At 38.6% G+C, this 18,790-nt stretch overlaps 3 protein-coding genes across 5 annotated transcripts in view; 1 reads left to right on the forward strand and 2 right to left on the reverse strand.

The window, feature by feature from the left end:
- The window catches only part of LOC135084469 (sex peptide receptor), a 482,468-nt gene that overhangs the window by 279,480 nt on the left and 184,198 nt on the right, over positions 1-18,790 (forward strand). The window lies entirely within an intron of this gene.
- On the reverse strand, positions 312-7,057 carry LOC135084368 (poly(A) polymerase type 3-like). The gene is made up of 13 exons (XM_063979143.1): positions 6,819-7,057; positions 3,871-4,049; positions 3,400-3,629; positions 3,162-3,269; positions 2,967-3,078; positions 2,728-2,886; positions 2,273-2,484; positions 1,894-2,014; positions 1,467-1,643; positions 1,270-1,377; positions 1,118-1,179; positions 869-1,030; positions 312-458 (listed from the first exon to the last, which is right to left on the reverse strand). The coding sequence occupies exons 1-13, from the start codon at positions 7,055-7,057 to the stop codon at positions 312-314; spliced, it is 2,016 nt and encodes a 671-aa protein (XP_063835213.1).
- LOC135084369 (poly(A) polymerase type 3-like) lies at positions 11,043-18,396 on the reverse strand. Its single transcript, XM_063979144.1, has 13 exons — positions 18,392-18,396; positions 14,606-14,784; positions 14,222-14,451; positions 13,985-14,092; positions 13,790-13,901; positions 13,551-13,709; positions 13,055-13,266; positions 12,676-12,796; positions 12,245-12,421; positions 12,048-12,155; positions 11,894-11,955; positions 11,640-11,801; positions 11,043-11,189 (listed from the first exon to the last, which is right to left on the reverse strand). The coding sequence occupies exons 1-13, from the start codon at positions 18,394-18,396 to the stop codon at positions 11,043-11,045; spliced, it is 1,782 nt and encodes a 593-aa protein (XP_063835214.1).

Here is an 18,790-nt window from a genome sequence, read left to right on the forward strand (position 1 = left end):
TTTGAACAATTTCACAGAGTGCCATCTAGCCCCAAAGTAAGCAATATAATATGGAATGAGTGCTAGTTTAAAGGATATACTACTTGTATTATTATACACAGTGACACCCAGACCCAGTGAGTAGTAACAGAGGAAATTTAAAGAACTTTCAAAACGTTTAAAAACAATAGAAATTTTACTAACCGGTTCTCTTTCGGAGAACGTGCGTCATAGTTTCGCACTTCGATCCGTCGTGGCGGAGTCTCGACGCTTTCGCGGAGACGACGACACACGACTGGTCAGGAGTCGGCAGTCGGAGGCCATCCGACGCCTCAAGCTCCGTCAGCTTCCTCCACTCGTCGCTTCTTGGATGGCGCATCGCGTTTGGCACGGCGTCGCTTGTCGCCTGCTGCCAATGCGCCTTCCAGAAGCGACTCGCAAAGGTACTGCCGGAGCTCTTTGCGGCGAACATAACGGGCCTGAAACAATGAAAAATCATTTGAAGGAAATGGAAAATAACTATTTGAAATAACCATTTCAAGAATCTCTGTCTGGTCTGTCGAGGTCGCTTAAGACCAGGATCATTGTCTCTCGCCCTTTCCCTCAACACTTTTATTTGGGGTTCCTTGTTTGTTGTAGATATTGTAGGTGCTCAGCACACCGCTTCACATACATAATGTTATTAAACGGGACTATTTCCACCTCTCGTTCCCACCGCTGCAACTCCTGTGTAGCCAGGATCTACAGCTTGACCGCCAATAAAAACCCAACCAATGAAGGTCAACGAAATTAATCGTTCGAAGTTAAGGTTCGACTTCCCTCCATTGCAAAGCGGTTGACAGGTGACAAACAAAGATAATGTTATTAAAGTAAATGTAATGTAGCTCACCTCAATCGTCCTGCCGACTCGCGACACGTCGCTCCTATCGGCCTGGTAGCACAATGTTTTCGTGAACGACATAATGTCATATGTCAAGTCCACGGAGACATTGTGCTGCTCGAACGCCAGGCCGATGAACCACATCGAGCAGTAGCTTGGTTTCCCATCTCCCTATAAACAAAAAGAAAACATTTTTCAAATACATTATACAAAAGATACAAAAATGTCGGAAAATCATCAACGAAAAAAAAGACTTACGTTGACGGTTTTGACACCATCTTCGGTCTTGACCTCTGCTGCCACTTCAGAGGCCGAGGAACCTTTAGACAAACAAAATATACGTTAGAAATGATGCTCACTCAGGAATATTGATCCAAACTTTCAATAACATGGTAGGAAATGGAATTTACCTGGTGCCAAAGCCATCGGCTGCCCGTTGTTGGTGTGGAGCGGCACGCTGGGATAGCACACTGGGTGCACGTGTGCTACGGAGATGGGTTGGTTCCGCTCCAAGCTTGCTGCGACAAAAGACATAATCAATTAAAGTTATACTGTTCTTTCAAACCTGAAATAATGGATACATTTTGGTGGAATGCTGGATACTTACAGACAAGGTGGCGTATCTTGCTCTCAGTGAACCCGCACCACTGGAGCTGGTCTTCAGCGCTGTTGGAGGAAGCCAAGAGCACGATGAAGTGCTTATAGCGAGCAAAGAAGTTGGGCGTCTCAAAGAGACGGTCCCAACCACATTTGCCCTCCATTACCTCCTCCGTTATCGCCAGACCTGAGAAAAAAGACAAAATTTTGTTAAAATTCAATATTGCACAAAATGGAGGGTTACACAAACTGATTAACATTCGACGTAGGAACCAAACGCTGCCCAGCTGAGTTGGATTCGATGCGGAAATCATTGGGAGAGACATATGTCTCCCTGATTGCTAAACATAATAATATGTTCAGCAGTGGAAGTCCTGTGGCTGAAATGATGATGATGAGAGAGAGTTATTTATAAAGTTGTAAAGGTTTTGACTCACCATTTCTAAACTCCTCCATGATAATGGTGCGGGTCGACTCGGACACATTATATGTCGAGTTCTGGTGAGGATACGCCGGGGTGATGATCGGCATCAGATGATACCGATCATATAGATTCACCTGTACACAAAGAAACACTTTGGTTAGACAAAAGAAGTCAAAATTTTAGAATAGGGCTATTCCCACTGCTGCATCTCCTGTGTAGCCAGGATGGTAGGGTAAACTATATTTGGGACGTGTATAAGTGCCCTGGAAAGGGCCTTTGTACTGAATTACCTATTTGAATTTGATCTACAGCTTGACTTCCAATAAAAACCCAACCAGTGAGAGTCAAGTTTGTCAAAATTATAGAAAAGAGAAGGTCAAATATTTACTTACCCGTGGGTCCCAAACTTGGAAGCCGAACCCTGCGTTCTCGGGCTTCTTGAGCAGCACAGGCTGCGGCCACTTCCACTGGCTGAACACGAGGAAGAATTTGTTCAGCAGCGTCGCCGGCAGCGCCGTGGGGTACAGCTGGCAGGCGCGAGCCAGCAGCAGCGCCCACGACACGCCGCCCAAGAAGCCCAGGCTGTTTGAGTAGATACCTCGACCTGTGGACACATGCATTGGTCAATAAAAGCCTAGAAGACGTAACTTAATTTTAAATGAATTCAAAAATCGAATTGCCTAAAGTGGGAATCGAACGCACGACTTTTCACTTGCCGAATAACTGTTTTTTCTTAACTATCTGAACTACTAAGACACTGATTAAGGACTACTTTTAAAAAATGCTTAAAAATGTATAACAAGATTTAAAGTTTAAAAATGTCTAAGAACAAGGACTGTAAACTTACGTTTGGCCCAAAGTTTGACAGCTCTCAGGGCCAGCATGAAGTTATCCGCGTTGGGGACCAAGCGGATAATCTCGTCCGTCACTCTGCACCCGTTGAGTGAGCGGACGCACTTCTCGTCGAGGTATCTAAGCAGCTCGTTACTGCTGAGGTCAAGGTTTTCTGCAAACGAAAACGAACGTTAGCATGCTGAGATTAAAGCTTGGAATAGAATAGCTTTCGAAGCTAAGATGTTGACTCACCCGGTATGGCATGAAGAGACAGCCTCGCGAATAGCAAGTCGATTTCGACGCCATCGAACTTCATCTTCATGACCGGAACGAACGCTTCCTCGATCGCTCGCAATTCCTTGACCTAGAAACAAACAAAAATATAAGCAATCTGGAACTTATTAGACTTAAGAACATTATGAAGAAAAGTATTAATTGATATCTTACCTCAGGCTGCTCCTTCAGCAGTTCAAGGAACGATTTAAAGAAATCGGCCCTATCGATGTACCGGGGTACAACACACAGAGCGTCGATATCGGCGCCACTGCAGTGTACCTAATAACAAAAGAAAAACACATTTAGGATATTGTACCAAGGAGATCTGCTATTGGTGAGGTATCTTTAAGTATATCAAGAGGATATTTGATGAGGTATATACTAAGTTGATATAGGAAAGACTACGTACCCCGAGGCGATAGGAGCCGAAGGTGAAGATGTTTCCTCCACCAGTCTCGTCGACATTCGTTGGCACGTTCCTTCGCAGCAGCTCCTCTTGGAGCCACTGCTTCGCCAAACGGTTCAGAGACCCGAGCACCTCCATGCGATGGAACGTCTCTGCTTCGGGCTCGAACACGTTGAATGTCACGAGACATTCCTTCAGCTCGTTGGTCTTCACGAAGTCCACGGGCTTCGGATCTGTATGAAAGAATAAATTGGTTGTTATATAGAAAGAAGTAGAAAGTGAAGAAGGCCACTGGTTTCCAGTGTGCCCCTTGCAGTCAGAATAAATCAGAGTAAACGCTTAGAAATGGTGACAAAGTCATAGGATAGGACGGCAATTGCTTACCATCAGGTGATCCGTCTGCTCGTTTGCCTCCTATCACATAAAAAAAAAAAAAAAAAAAAAAAAAAGGATATTGGAGGATTTTTTGCTTACCGGCTGAAGAAATGGCGGAGGTCATGCCCAGAGCCCTCAGAACCCGTTGGTTCTGAGTCCTTGGGCCCTGGTGGCGGGTGGAGTGCGGACCGGTCCGCTGCCCGTTTGGCCGACCGCTCTTGTCGCTAGCGGACGCCTGCTGGTTGGCCAAACGGTACGCTTTCCAGTTCGACGAGTTCCTGGAACAAAAAAAACAAACCAAATAAACCACCAAATAACTATTAAAATCTTCACAGAAATTAATAATAACACTACAACTGATTTTTCTGTTAAATCACATTTTAATTTTAATAACACTACAAAAGATTTCTCTATTAAAAATACATTAAAAAACACTTTAATAAATATTTAAACAGAGAAATTAAAATACATACATGATGAAAATCACAAAAGCACAATCTCACTACTATAACACTGGACACAATTGGCACGTCTTATCCCTTCGAAGGCAGAATGCAGACTGACGAGAAGGGATGCGCTCCGAGCTTTTATGCGTAAAGTCACGTGGTCCGCCCGCCCGGTAAGAAAGGGTGGGGGAAGGTATGATTCGAGACCTAATATTTTTTACCACGTGAATTATTTAAAAGAAATACTTACATGATTAGAAATGGGTTAGGATTATCAAAACGATATAGAAAACGACTAATAGCACCTTTCGCTTCAAGGATTGAAGGAAGAATGGTGGAAAGGGTTGGTCTAATGTCCTTATAGGTATACCCAACACGGGCATCTGGAGCTAATGAGGGCAATTAATGATGACTTATTATGATATAACCCTTTAATTATAGTCATTAATGATTGGACGAGTATAACATTAAAGCTATGCTTTTACTTATTATTTTTTTACCATTGTAAAATGTTTATTGTAGTAAATGACAGACTAAAACAACACTTCGTAGCGAATAAACACATTCTTACGTTTGCTTTCGGATAGATATTAATATTATCCTGGCATTATTAAAGCTATTAATATTATAATGCTAGGATATCTAGCTTTAATGAGCATATTAAATTATGATGATTATTTTTATAATTCATGGTATAAAATACAGAAACTTTAATAATATACTTACCTATTCAACTTTTTTTGTTGCCGTTTTGTTGTTGTGTCCGTGAGCTTACTTATGGACGAACTTACTTCTTCAACTTCTACAATAAGCCAATACTGTAAATTTAAATTATTTATTAGTAACTAAGTGTTGTTTCATTTTTACTCATCATCATCAAAATCTATAAAACCTTGCTAAAATAGTTAATCTCTTCTTTGGGATCCAGGAGACAATCGCCCAGTTAAATAAATAAATAATTTAGACGCCACTATGTGATTCATATTTATAAGTATGACTTGAAGCCTTTAACGGGCATAACAAGTCCTTCGTTATTTTTTAACTGAAATAAAGTTCGCAATGGTGGTAACTATATTCCCACTGCCGAATAAAGAGTACCGATAAATGGTTAAGGAATTTTAATGAATAAACAGAAAACAAAAGATAACTTGAAACTAAAATAAGAAGTAACTACAAGTATAAAACTATTTATTCAAAAATAAAAGCGTGTCCTTAAATATATTGCATTGTAATTCATAGACTTTTTTTTATTTCGCAAAATATTAAAAAGAATAATTCACATTAAACTACTTCAGAAACAAAATTAAAATTGTCGAATATTTCATTGTTTCTATGTAATGCTTTAAAAACGTAAATTCTTAATAGAAGCCAAGTAGATACTTCTAAAACACTAATGGTGGTCACGTGGTGTTAAAAAGGTCTTGGCTGAGAACAAAATTATCTACAAAAAAAAGATTAGCCCAGTATTGTTGTTACACCATTACCTGGAAATTGTAAAGGTCATTAACGCTAAAAAGGGTTTAAGCGGTCATTTTAAATCACACTTATCTATAAATTGTAAAGGTAATTATTATCACTGATTCAGGTGGTAGTTTACTAATGTTTTGTTTGGGTATTGTAAAATAGTAAAGGATTATCTTAACGTGTTGTTATTTGTTATCTACGAGTATTTTTGTAGATACGGTTGACAATGTCTTCAAGTATTGTACTACCTAAATATTTTTAAGGAAGCTGATTGTGCGGGGTTTCAAAAGTGGAACTTAAGTACATTTGATTTTTTGTGTGATATTTTCATTTTGATGTATTGTTATCTTAACCTACTTATGGCCTAAACTTTCCCTGGAGCTTTTAAGAAAAAAATAAAAGTCATAAAAACTCATTTTATTTTTGCAAGTAGGCTTTTAGAAAGCACTTTTATTCTTTATCAGTTTTAGTATTTTCAGTGCAGAAGGTTTTGACAAACTGAATCTAATTTTAAATGCTTCCTCATCCATATTCTTTGTAATAATTACGACGTACTTGAAATGCTCTAGGTCGCCTTGGTCTGGTCTCTAATATACTAGATTTTCAAGAATTCTTAAGTAGTGATCTCGTTAGTTATCAATTAATAAATTAAACACTGACCGCATGTTTATCTATTCTGAAAACCAGCTAAAATCATGCGATGCCTTTCCACCGAATCCAAAGCAGCCAAATGTTTCAATGCCAAAATGTGATTTATATGTAGGTATGTATAACTGCAGCCTTTGTTTCTTGGAGAAGTACTGCCTTGCTCTCGAGAGGATACCAAGTTTTTGCCAGCAGTTTTCGCTAAGGATTCGATGTACTCGCCAAAGTTCAACTTGCTGGATATTTCAATGCCCAAAAGTTAAAGTTGATCGGTGATTTTACATGCACACCTCGGAATATTGGAGTCATACGAAATGGACTTGTGTTTTGGACACGTTAAATTGGAACAGATTGGCATCGCCCCAATCAGAGACATCCTGAAGAGCCAAATTTAAGCGTTTAATAAGGCACTCACGACAAGACTTGACCTCACGCTTGCTGGCTTTTGCCATGGATAAATATTTGGCTGTCACTGTTGTGTCATCTGCATACCCAAACGTACCAGGTTTGAGCAAATTGTTGATGTGCAGTAGAAATAGTGTTGAAGACAGCACCGATCCCTGAGGGACGCCAGCCTTAATCGGTTGCTGACTTGAAGTGAAGCCATCGAGGACTACTCTTATTGATCGTCCAACAAGAAAATCGGAGATCCATTTGCATAAGCCAACAGGGATTCCAAAAGATGGAACTTTGTCAAACGCCTTTGATACGTCGTCAGGTCGAACATCCATGTTCTGCTCAATAAAAGCAGTTTGGTTAGCCAAATTATTGGCTAAATGTTTAATACAATATGATAGCGAATTTGCTATTAGTCTTTTACAATATATTCAGATAGTATTTATCTGTTGTCAATATAAATTTATTTTTCAAATAATTGTTTATGTCAATTATATGGAATTTGCATTGATTAAATATGTCAATGTATTCAATGTCAAGTTTAATTTATATCTAAAATTATTTTCCTCCTGTGGCAAGCTTCTACTGTAGGGGAATGTGAACAAAATTATTTTATCTACATTAAGTAAGCATAGGCTGTCAAAAATGTATAGTAGGTCTTTTTTTGCCCACATTGCCGGTCGGCCGTTTGGTGTAGTGGTTCAGAACGGACTACTATGCCGAGAGGTCCCGGGTTCGATTCCCGGCCGGGCAGAAATTGAAATGATGAATTTTAATTTCTGTGACGGGTCTGGGTGTAAATATGTATAATATGTATGTATTTAATTAAAAAAAAAAGTATATAAGTAGTATATCCGTTAAGCTAGCACCCATAACACAAGCATTGAGTTGCTTACTTTGGGGCTAGCTGGCGCTGTTAAAAAAAAAAAAAAAAAAAATTGCCCCTATTTCCTATTAAAATGACTAATATGGTATTTATTGGAAAATAAAAATTTGTTATTTTTCGCATAATTTCTAAACAGGAAGCACCCGGTAAACAATGGTTGATTACACTTTGTCCCAAGTTACTATTAATCAATTGGCCCATGTCTTTACCAAACTCATCACTGAACATTACTATGTTGGTTTTTGCAATATTTATTTTTATCATATTCAATTCTACAAGTAGGTACCGTCACACACTACACTTCATATATTATATTGGCGTTAGCATTTATAGGCTAATATTTTATTATTTCTCAAAAAAATTAACAATATTTCATAAATTAGTTACTAACAATAGTTACAATTCCTAATAAAAGCCTATGTCAGCCTTTTTAGTGACTTCTAAAAAACGAATGGTAGTCACGTGGTGTTAAAAAGGTCTTGGCTGAGAACAATCGCTAAAAAGGGTTAAAGTGGTCATTTTAAAATCTGCAAAAAGATTAGCTCAGTAATTGGTCAGGTAATGTCATCTGTATTAGTCACACATTATCTAGATATTGTGCAGGTAATTATCGCTGGTTTAGGTGGTCGTTAACTACTAATCGATTTGTTTGGGTATTGTAAAATAGTAAAGGATTAACTTAACGTGTTGTTATTTGTTATCTATTTTTGTAGATAAGGCTTATTGTTTACAATATTGTATTAGTTTAAAAGGTTTATTGTCTATGCTTAACCACAAAATATAACAGAAGGTAAACTCATGTATGTACCTCGCTTTGCATACCTCTCTCGCTCGCACGCTCGGCCGTCGCGCTAGGGTTGTCTTGTCATGTGTTGCGTTTATTTCGTTATGATAGAAAAATGTTACTCTTAATACTATGCTAGAAAGACAATAACAGATATCCACGTATACTTATTTATATTTAGTACGTTATTATAGTAATAGTTTGCAAACAAATACACGAGAAGGAAGTAGTATTTAGTTGAGTGGTTGACACTATTATCCAACTAATATTATAAATGCGAAAGTTTGGATGTCTGGATGTTTGTTGCTCTTTCACGCAAAAACTACTGAACGGATTTTGATGTTACTTTACAGTATTATTGTTTATAACCCTGAATAACATATAGGCTATAATTTATTACGATCTGTGACAAACTAAATTTCACGCGGGTGAAGCCGCGGGCAAAAGCTAGTTATCCAATAATTCCTAAAACCTCTCTAAAACAATTCGATATTCCTAATAATTGAGTTGGCTTTCAATTTCAATTGAAATTCAAATAAATAACTTACTTACCTTCCCGAATCAACTGGTAATTTAAAAAATGAAAATTCGGTATTTAATGATGAGTTTAAGCAACCAAATACTGAACAATTATAATAAGACTTTTTCTGTTCACTCATTTTCGTCAATTTCGCAAAACAAAATAATATCACAGGCGGTTGACCGGCGCGTGACTCAAGCGAACCACAGCGAACGTGTGGCGAACGTCTGTCGCGCCACGTCGCGCTCGCATTCGTCCAAGACAGTCTTGCTAGAGCGGTGTCTATGTGTGCGTGGCTCGAGCGCGTTTAGTATGGAGTTTGTCTTCTGTTATATTTTGTGGCTTAACTCCCTAAATATTTAAAAGAAAAGCTAATAAATCGGTATGCAGCTTTTCAAAAGCGATTGTTTATAAAAAATAATGACAATATAAAATAGTTAAAAAGTATTTTAAGTAGTTAAAAAGATTAGTACTTATTTGGGATTGGTTATTTTTTTTATGGCCGGTTTTTCAATCATCAAATAACTTTTAACTGAAGAATAAATATGTGATTTTGACATATTTCCCATACTGAGACTGTCAATATGCCAAACTTATTGTTCAGTTAAAAGTTATCCAACGATTGAAAAATCAGGCCTTACTAGGAGATTCTGGAACTGTGTAGAAATGAAAGTTATCTTAGGTTCCGCATTATTACTTTTGGTGAAATAAAATTATTGAATACACATTTCAAATGTAACCAGGCTCAATAAATAAAATATTTAACTATCTACATCTACATATTATTTTCGAATAATATTATGTAGATAGTTCAGATGATTCTGTCAAACTGTGCAAAAGCATTTTGTAGCTTGTCGTTTAAAAATCTACGTTGAGTCTTCTATCTGTCCGTCATTCTTGATAATGCCCTGTAGTTAAGTATACATCGAATCATCATCATCATCATCATCATCGATAGATCGAATCAATGGATTATGCTCGAGAAGAACAGTCATTGATACTTTGTCACATTCATCAGCGGACTCCGAAAGGCATAAAGTATCGCTATCGAGAGCTTCTAGTCTTGCCGTTGTCAAATCGGCTTGAGCTGAACTGTATCAGCTCTTTCCATTGGTTTGGGTAATTGGCGGTACGATTTGAGATCCAGCAGGATTTTTGTAGTTAGGGTCTCAACTGATGTAGCTTTAAATGGTATAAACAATTTCTGGTGTATTCAAATATTTATTAGTACCTATTATGGCTTTCAAAAGGGTTTCTGTCGATAATCATTCCCAAATTCTTGCTTCTGTGACAGCACTGGCCAAGATCAAGTCCTGAAGCAGTAGGGTCAATTTATGTAAAAGTATGATTGAAACGAAATTTGTGCTAAATGATTCTTCTTGCTTAATGAATTTTAAGTGATAGTTATTCTGTTGGTTTTGTGTTTCTGTGTTCATGTTCAGTGTGCTTAGTGTTTGAATGGTGGTAGGCATAATAGAAAACACTTTATTGAGTATGAAATAATACATTTATTTTTGACATGTTTTAAATTACAGACAATAATTATGGATAGCATCGACTAGATAGTTACAAAGATATAATTTGCCTATTACAATTTTTGGTGCTTGGTGCTTCCATATAAATATTCAAAATGGTACAAATTTTTATAATCACAGGCGTTTTTATTGTCAAGCTCGTTTGGCTTGTTCCGATGCTCGTTGCTTCTTTCCTTTCGTTGAATTGTTGACGGGCGTTGAATGCAATGAGACATAGCTTCAGATAAAGCTTCGGATCTGCAACAAACAATGAATCTGTGGTTAAATTGGAGTAATAAATAAATATCTTTGAACAATTTCACAGAGTGCCATCTAGCCCCAAAGTAAGCAATATAATATGGAATGAGTGCTATTTTAAAGGATATACTACTTGTATTATTATACATAGTGACACCCAGACTTGAGTAGTACCAGAGGAAATTTGAAGAACTTTCAAAACGGTAAAAAACAATAGAACTTTTACTAACCGGTTCTCTTTCAGAGAACGTGCGTCATAGTTTCGCACTTCGATCCGTCGTGGCGGAGTCTCGACGCTTTCGCGGAGACGACGACACACGACTGGTCAGGAGTCGGCAGTCGGAGGCCATACGACGCCTCAAGCTCCGTCAGCTTCCTCCACTCGTCGCTTCTTGGATGGCGCATCGCGTGTGGCACGGCGTCGCTTGTCGCCTGCTGCCAATGCGCCTTCCAGAAGCGACTCGCAAAGGTACTGCCGGAGCTCTTTGCGGCGAACATAACGGGCCTGAAACAATGAAAAATCATTTGAAGGAAATGGAAAATAACTATTTGAAATAACCATTTCAAGAATCTCTGTCTGGTCTGTCGAGGTCGCTTAAGACCAGGATCATGTCTCTCGCCCTTTCCCTCAACACTTTTATTTGGGGTTCCTTGTTTGTTGTAGATATTGTAGGTGCTCAGCACACCGCTTCACATACATAATGTTATTAAACGGGACTATTTCCACCTCTCGTTCCTACCGCTGCAACTCCTGTGTAGCCAGGATCTACAGCTTGACCGCGAATAAAAACCCAACCAATGAAGGTCAAGTTTGTCCCGGGGGAAAGTTAAACTGTCATTGGACCCGCAACGAAATTAATCGTTCGAAGTTAAGGTTCGACTTCCCTTCATTGCAAAGCGGTTGACAGGTGACAAACAAAGATAATGTTATTAAAGCAAATGTAATGTAGCTTACCTCAATCGTCCTGCCGACTCGCGACACATTGCTCCTATCGGCCTGGTAGCACAATGTTTTCGTGAACGACATAATGTCATATGTCAAGTCCACGGAGACATTGTGCTGCTCGAACGCCAGGCCGATGAACCACATCGAGCAGTGGCTTGGTTTCTCATCTCCCTATAAACAAAAAAAAAAACATTGTTCATATACATTCTAAAAAAAGATACAATAATCTCGAATTTGAGAAAATGATCATCGAAAAGACTTACGTTGACGGTTTTGACACCATCTTCGGTCTTGACCTCCGCTGTCACTTCAGAGGCCGAGGAACCTATAGACAAACAAAATATACGTTAGAAATTATGCTTACTCAGGAATATTGATCCAAACTTTCAATAACATGGTAGTAGAAATGTAATTTACCTGGTGCCAAAGCCATCGGCTGCCCGTTGTTGGTGTGGAGCGGCACGCTGGGATAGCACACTGGGTGCACGTGTGCTACGGAGATGGGTTGGTTCCGCTCCAAGCTTGCTGCGACAAAAGAAATCATCGAATAAGGTTACAATGTTCTATCAAACCTGAAATAATGGATACATTTGGGTGAAATGCTGGATACTTACAGACAAGGTGGCGTATCTTGCTCTCAGTGAACCCGCACCACTGGAGCTGGTCTTCAGCGCTGTTGGAGGAAGCCAAGAGCACGATGAAGTGCTTATAGCGAGCAAAGAAGTTGGGCGTCTCAAAGAGACGGTCCCAACCACATTTGCCCGCCATTACCTCCTCCGTTATCGCCAGACCTGAGAAAAAGACAAAATATTGTTAAAATTCAATATTGCACAAATTGGAGGGTTACACACACTATTTAACATTCGACGTAGGAACCAAACGCTGCCCAGCCGAGTTGGATTCGATGCGGAAATCATTGGGAGAGACATAGGTCTCCCCGATTGCTGAACATAATAATATATTATGTTCAGCAGTGGAAGTCCTGTGGCTGAAATGATGATGATGAGAGAGAGTTATTTATAAAGTTGTAAAGGTTTTGACTCACCATTTCTAAACTCCTCCATTATGATGGTGCGGGTCGACTCGGACACATTATATGTCGAGTTCTGGTGAGGATACGCCGGGGTGATGATCGGCATCAGATGATACCGATCATATAGATTCACCTGTACACAAAGAAACACTTTGGTTAGACAAAAGAAGTCAAATTTTTAGAATAGGGGTATTCTCATCGCTGCATTTCCTGTGTAGCCAGGATGGTAGGGCAAACTATATTTGGGACGTGTATAAGTGCCCTGGAAAGGGCCTATGTACTGAATAACCTATTTGAATTTAATCTACGGCTTGACTGCCAATAAAAACCCAACCAGTGAGAGTCAAGTTTGTCAAAATTATAGAAGAGAGAAGGTCAAATATTTACTTACCCGTGGGTCCCAAACTTGGAAGCCGAACCCTGCGTTCTCGGGCTTCTTGAGCAGCACAGGCTGCGGCCACTTCCACTGGCTGAACACGAGGAAGAATTTGTTCAGCAGTGTCGCCGGCAGCGCCGTGGGATAAAGCTGGCAAGCGCGAGCCAGCAGCAGCGCCCACGACACGCCGCCCAAGAAGCCCAGGCTGTTGGAGTAGATACCTCGACCTGTGGACACATCCATTGGTCAATAAAAGCCTAGAAGGCGTAACTTAATTTTAAATGAATTAAAAAATGGAATAGCCTTATGTGGGAATCGAACGCACGACTTTTCACCTGCCGAATAACTGTTCTTTCTTAACCATCTAAGCTACTAAGACACTGATTAAAACCGTCCAAGTCTAATACGCTGGCCGCGTCTGTTTCAAACGTTGGGTAGGACTACTATTAAAAAATGCTTAAAAATGTATAAGAAGATTTAAAATGTCTATGAAGAAGGACTGTAAACTTACGTTTGGCCCAAAGTTTGACAGCTCTCAGGGCCAGCATGAAGTTATCCGCATTGGGGACCAAGCGGATAATCTCGTCCGTCACTCTGCACCCGTTGAGTGAGCGGACGCACTTCTCGTCGAGGTATCTAAGCAGCTCGTTACTGCTGAGGTCAAGGTTTTCTGCAAACGAAAACGAACGTTAGCATGCTGAGATTAAAGCTTAGAATAGAATAGCTTTCGAAGCTAAGATGTTGACTCACCCGGTATGGCATGAAGAGACAGCCTCGCGAATAGCAAGTCGATTTCGACGCCATCGAACTTCATCTTCATGACCGGAACGAACGCTTCCTCGATCGCTCGCAATTCCTTGACCTAGAAACAAACAAATATATAAGCAATCTGGAACTTATTAGACTTAAGAACATTATGAAGAAAAGTATTGATTGATATCTTACCTCAGGCTGCTCCTTCAGCAGTTCAAGGAACGATTTAAAGAAATCGGTCCTATCGATGTACCGGGGTACAACACACAGAGCGTCGATATCGGCGCCACTGCAGTGTACCTAATAACAAAAGAAAAACACATTTAGGATATTGTACCAAGGAGACCTGCTATTGGTGAGGTATCTTTAAGGATATCCCCTATTTTTGATGAGGATGAGGACTAAGTTGATATAGGAAAGACTACGTACCCCGAGGCGATAGGAGCCGAAGGTGAAGATGTTTCCTCCACCAGTCTCGGTGACATTCGTTGGCACGTTCCTTCGCAGCAGCTCCTCTTGGAGCCACTGCTTCGCCAGACGGTTCAGAGACCCGAGCACCTCCATGCGATGGAAGGTCTCTGCTTCGGGCTCGAACACGTTGAATGTCACGAGACATTCCTTCAGCTCGTTGGTCTTCACGAAGTCCACGGGCTTCGGATCTGTATGAAAGAATAAATTGGTTGTTATATAGAAAGAAGTAGAAAGTGAAGAAGGCCACTGGTTTCCAGTGTGCCCCTTGCAGTCAGAATAAATCAGAGTAAACGCTTAGAAATGGTGGCAAAGTCATAGGATATTGGAGGATTTCTTGCTTACCGGCTGAAGAAATGGCGGAGGTCATGCCCAGAGCCCTCAGAACCCGTTGGTTCTGAGTCCTTGGGCCCTGGTGGCGGGTGGAGTACGGACCGGTCCGCTGCCCGTTTGGCCGACCGCTCTTGTCGCTAGCGGACGCCTGCTGGTTGGCCAAACGGTACGCTTTCCAGTTAGACGAGTTCCTGGAACAAAAAAACAAACCAAATAAATCATCAAATAACTATTAAAATCTTCACAGAAATTAATAATAACACTACAACTGATTTTTCTGTTAAAAAGACATTAAAAAAACACTTTCATAAATAAAACAGAGAGTATTAAAATACACATACATGATAAAATTCACAAAAGCACAAGCTCACGACTAAAACACTCAACACAATTGGCACGTCTTATCCCTTCGAGGGCAGAATGCAGACTGACGAGAAAGGATGCGCTCCGCGCTTTTATGCGTAAAGTCACGTGGTCCGCCCGCCCGATAAGAAAGGGTGGGGGAAGGTATGATTCGAGACCTAATATTTTATACCACGTGAATTATTTAAAAGAAATACTTACATGATTAGAAATGGGTTAGGGTTATCACAAAGATATAGAAAACGACTGATAGCACCTTTCGCTTCAACGATTGAAGGAAGAATGGTGGAAAGGGTTGGTCTAATGTCCTTATATACCCAAGACGGGCATCTGGAGCTAATGAGGGCAATTAATGATGACTTATTACGATATAACCCTTTAATTACAGTCATTAATGATTGGACGAATATAACATTAAAGCTATGCTTTTTATGATATAACCCTTTAATTACATTCATTAATGATAAGACGAGTATAACATTAAAGCTATGCTTTTACTTAATTTTTTTTACCATTGTAAAATGTTTATTGTAGTAAATGACAGACTAAAACAACAATTCTTAGCGAATAAACTCATCCTTACGTTGCTTTCGGCTAGATATCCTAGCATTATTTATAAAAATATTAACATAACGCCAGGATATCTAGAATTAATGAGCATATTCAATTATGATGATTATTTTTATGATTCATGGTACAAAATACAGAAAAAAAATTAATAATATACTTACCTATTCAACTTTTTTTGTTGCCATTTTGTTGTTGTGTCCGTGAGCTTACTTAAGGACGAACTTACTTCTTCAACTTCTACAATAAGCCAATACTGTAAATTTAAATTATTTATTAGTAAGTAAGTGTTGTTTCATTTTTACTCATCATCATCAAAATCTATAAATACTTTGCTAAAATGGTTTTAATCTCTTCTTTGGGGTCCAGCAGACATTCGCCTAGTTAAATAAATAAATAATTCAGTCGCCACTATGTGAAGAATATTTTAGTATGACTTGAAGCCTTTAATGGGCATTTCTTCATTAGTTTTGGACTGAAATAAAGCTCACAATAGTGGTAACTATATTCCCACTGCCGAATAAAGAGTTAATACCGATAAATGGTTAAGGAATTTTAATGAATAAACAGAAAACAAAAGAAAACTTGAAACTAAAAGAAGAAGAAACTACAAGTATAATACTATTTATTCAAAAATAAAAGCGTGTCCTTGAATATATTGCATTATCATTCATAGACTTTTTTTTATTTCGCAAAATATTAAAAAGAATAATTCACATTAAACTACTTCAGAAACAAAATTAAAATTGTCGAATATTTCCTTGTTTCTATGTTATGCTTTAAAAACGTAAATTCTTAATAGAAGCCTAGTAGATACTTCTAAAACACTAATGGTGGTCACGTGGGGTTAAAAAGGTCTTGGCTGAGAAAAAAATCTACCAAAAAAAGATTAGCCCAGTATTGTTGTTACACATTACCTGGAAATTGCAAAGGTCGTTATCACTAAAAGGGTTTTAAGTGGTCACTTTAAATCGCACATTATCTAGAAATTGTTAAGGTAATTATCACTGATTCAGGTGGTAGTTTACTAATTGTTTTATTTGGGTATTGTAAAATTGAAAAGGATTAACTTAATGTGCCGTTGTTTGTTATCTATTTGTGTAGATACGGTTGACATTGTCTTCAGGTAGTACTACCTAAATATTTGTAAGGAAGCCGATTGTGCGGCTTTTCAAAAGTAGAACTTAAGTACACTTGTTTTTTTGTGTGATCAATGTTTTAATTTTGTTGTATTGTTATCTTAACCCTAGAGTGCTCGCGCTATGAGCATTTTGCCGCCCTAGGCAAAAAAATCGAGTTATTTTCTACACGATGCGTTTGTTAAAGTCAAGGGTTTCAGTAGCTGCCTCCCCATACTTCACCTCCATGTATTAGAAATTAGAAGAAATTTAGTGCGCAGGTGACCGCAATAGAGAACGATTGTTGAACGTATGTCACGTTTTGCGGCAAATTGCTCACTGCGCGACTACCAGCGTTGCCAGTTTTTTTTTTCGCCAAGTCGGGACTTTGGTACTTTTTGAGTGAAAATAGCGGGATTCTTCCGTCAGAAGCGGGACATAGTAAAAAAACGTATAAATTCAAAGGTTTTCATCTTTTTATTTGACTTAAAATTACGTTTACGTGACAATAGATAGCAAAAGTAGCCATAGAAAATGTTATGTTAGAATAAAAAAAGAAAAAAATTAAAAAAGTTTTATTCTTTAGAATAATATTGCGTTTCAAACAATAGTCTGGTGAAGTGAGTGTCTCTCCGAAAAGCGGGACCGAGCCTGTCCCGCGCGGGACATTTAAATTTGATCTAAAAATCGGGACGTCCCGCCAAAATCGGGACGTCTGGCAACGCTGGCGACTACTGACGTAAGTAAAATTTGTGTGTCTGGTTTTTAGTGTAGTTGGAAGATTATTAGTTTTCATTGCGTATAATGTTGTTTTGACATTAATGATGTCATAACATTGATAATTTCTATTAGTGCTTAATTTATTTCATGTCGTTTTCGGTAAAATTCACGTAAAATACAAAAAATGAAAAAACAAGGAACATGTCGGATTTTGAAGAAGCTGGTGCACTAAAATTAGTGGAAAATGTATACTAAAGTTATAAAGAAAGTAATCATAGTCATTACAATACTGATATAGAACAATCAGCGGCAGAATCTGAAGATGATGTGCCAAGGGTGCAATAGTTGTGCAAATTTACTGTGCAACGCACATTAAATGCACATGTGACAAGCCTGTTTTGTTGAAGCACATGTCATATGTAAGGAAAACCTTTAAGTGTGCTAATAAGTTTAATATTTGATGATGTATGTAGGTAAAAACAATAGTGTTTTTAAGATTTCTATAAATATTTCCTATCATTTCCAAAATATTTTTTTTTCTTTAAATTTTAACCACAAATCTTTAATAAACGTTATTTTCTAATAGTGTATGCTTTATTCTATCATTTTTTAACTGATTTTCATATTTTTAACCTGTTATTTGACACACAACCGGACTTTAAGTTTGGGCGGCAAAATGCTCATACGCGAGCACTCACGTTTCACGGAAAGGCGCGACTACTCTAGGGTTAACCTACTTATGGTCTCAACTTTACCTGGAACTTATAAGAAAATAATGAAACTCATTTTGTTTTTGCAAATAGGCTTTTAGAAAGCACTTTTATTCTCTATCAGTTGTAGTATGTTCCGTGCAGAATGTTTTGACAAACTGAATCTAATTTTAAATGTTTCCTCATCTATATTCTTCGGAATAATTACGACGCACTTGAAATACTCTAGGTCGCCTTGGTCTGGTCTCTAATATACTAGATTTTCAAGAATTCTTAAGTAGTGATCTCGTTAGTTATCAATTAATAAATTAAACACTGACCGCATGTTTATCTATTCTGAAAACCAGCGAAAATCATGCGATGCCTTTCCACCGAATCCAAAGCAGCCAAATGTTTCAATGCCAAAATGTGATTTATATGTAGGTATGTATAACTGCAGCCTTTGTTTCTTGGAGAAGTACTGCCTTGCTCTCGAGAGGATACCAAGTTTTTGCTAGCAGTTTTCGCTAAGGATTCGATGTGCTCGCCAAAGTTCAACTTGCTGGATATTTCAATGCCCAAAAGTTGAAGTCGATCGGTGATTTTAACATGCACACCTCGGAATATTGGAGCCATACGAAATGGACTTGTGTTTTGGACACGTCAAATTGGAACAGATTGGCATCGCCCCAATCAGAGACATCCTGAAGAGCCAAATTTAAGCGTTTGATAAGGTACTC

This window comes from Ostrinia nubilalis, chromosome 26 (assembly GCF_963855985.1).
Source record: "Ostrinia nubilalis chromosome 26, ilOstNubi1.1, whole genome shotgun sequence".
NCBI lineage: Eukaryota > Metazoa > Arthropoda > Insecta > Lepidoptera > Crambidae > Ostrinia > Ostrinia nubilalis.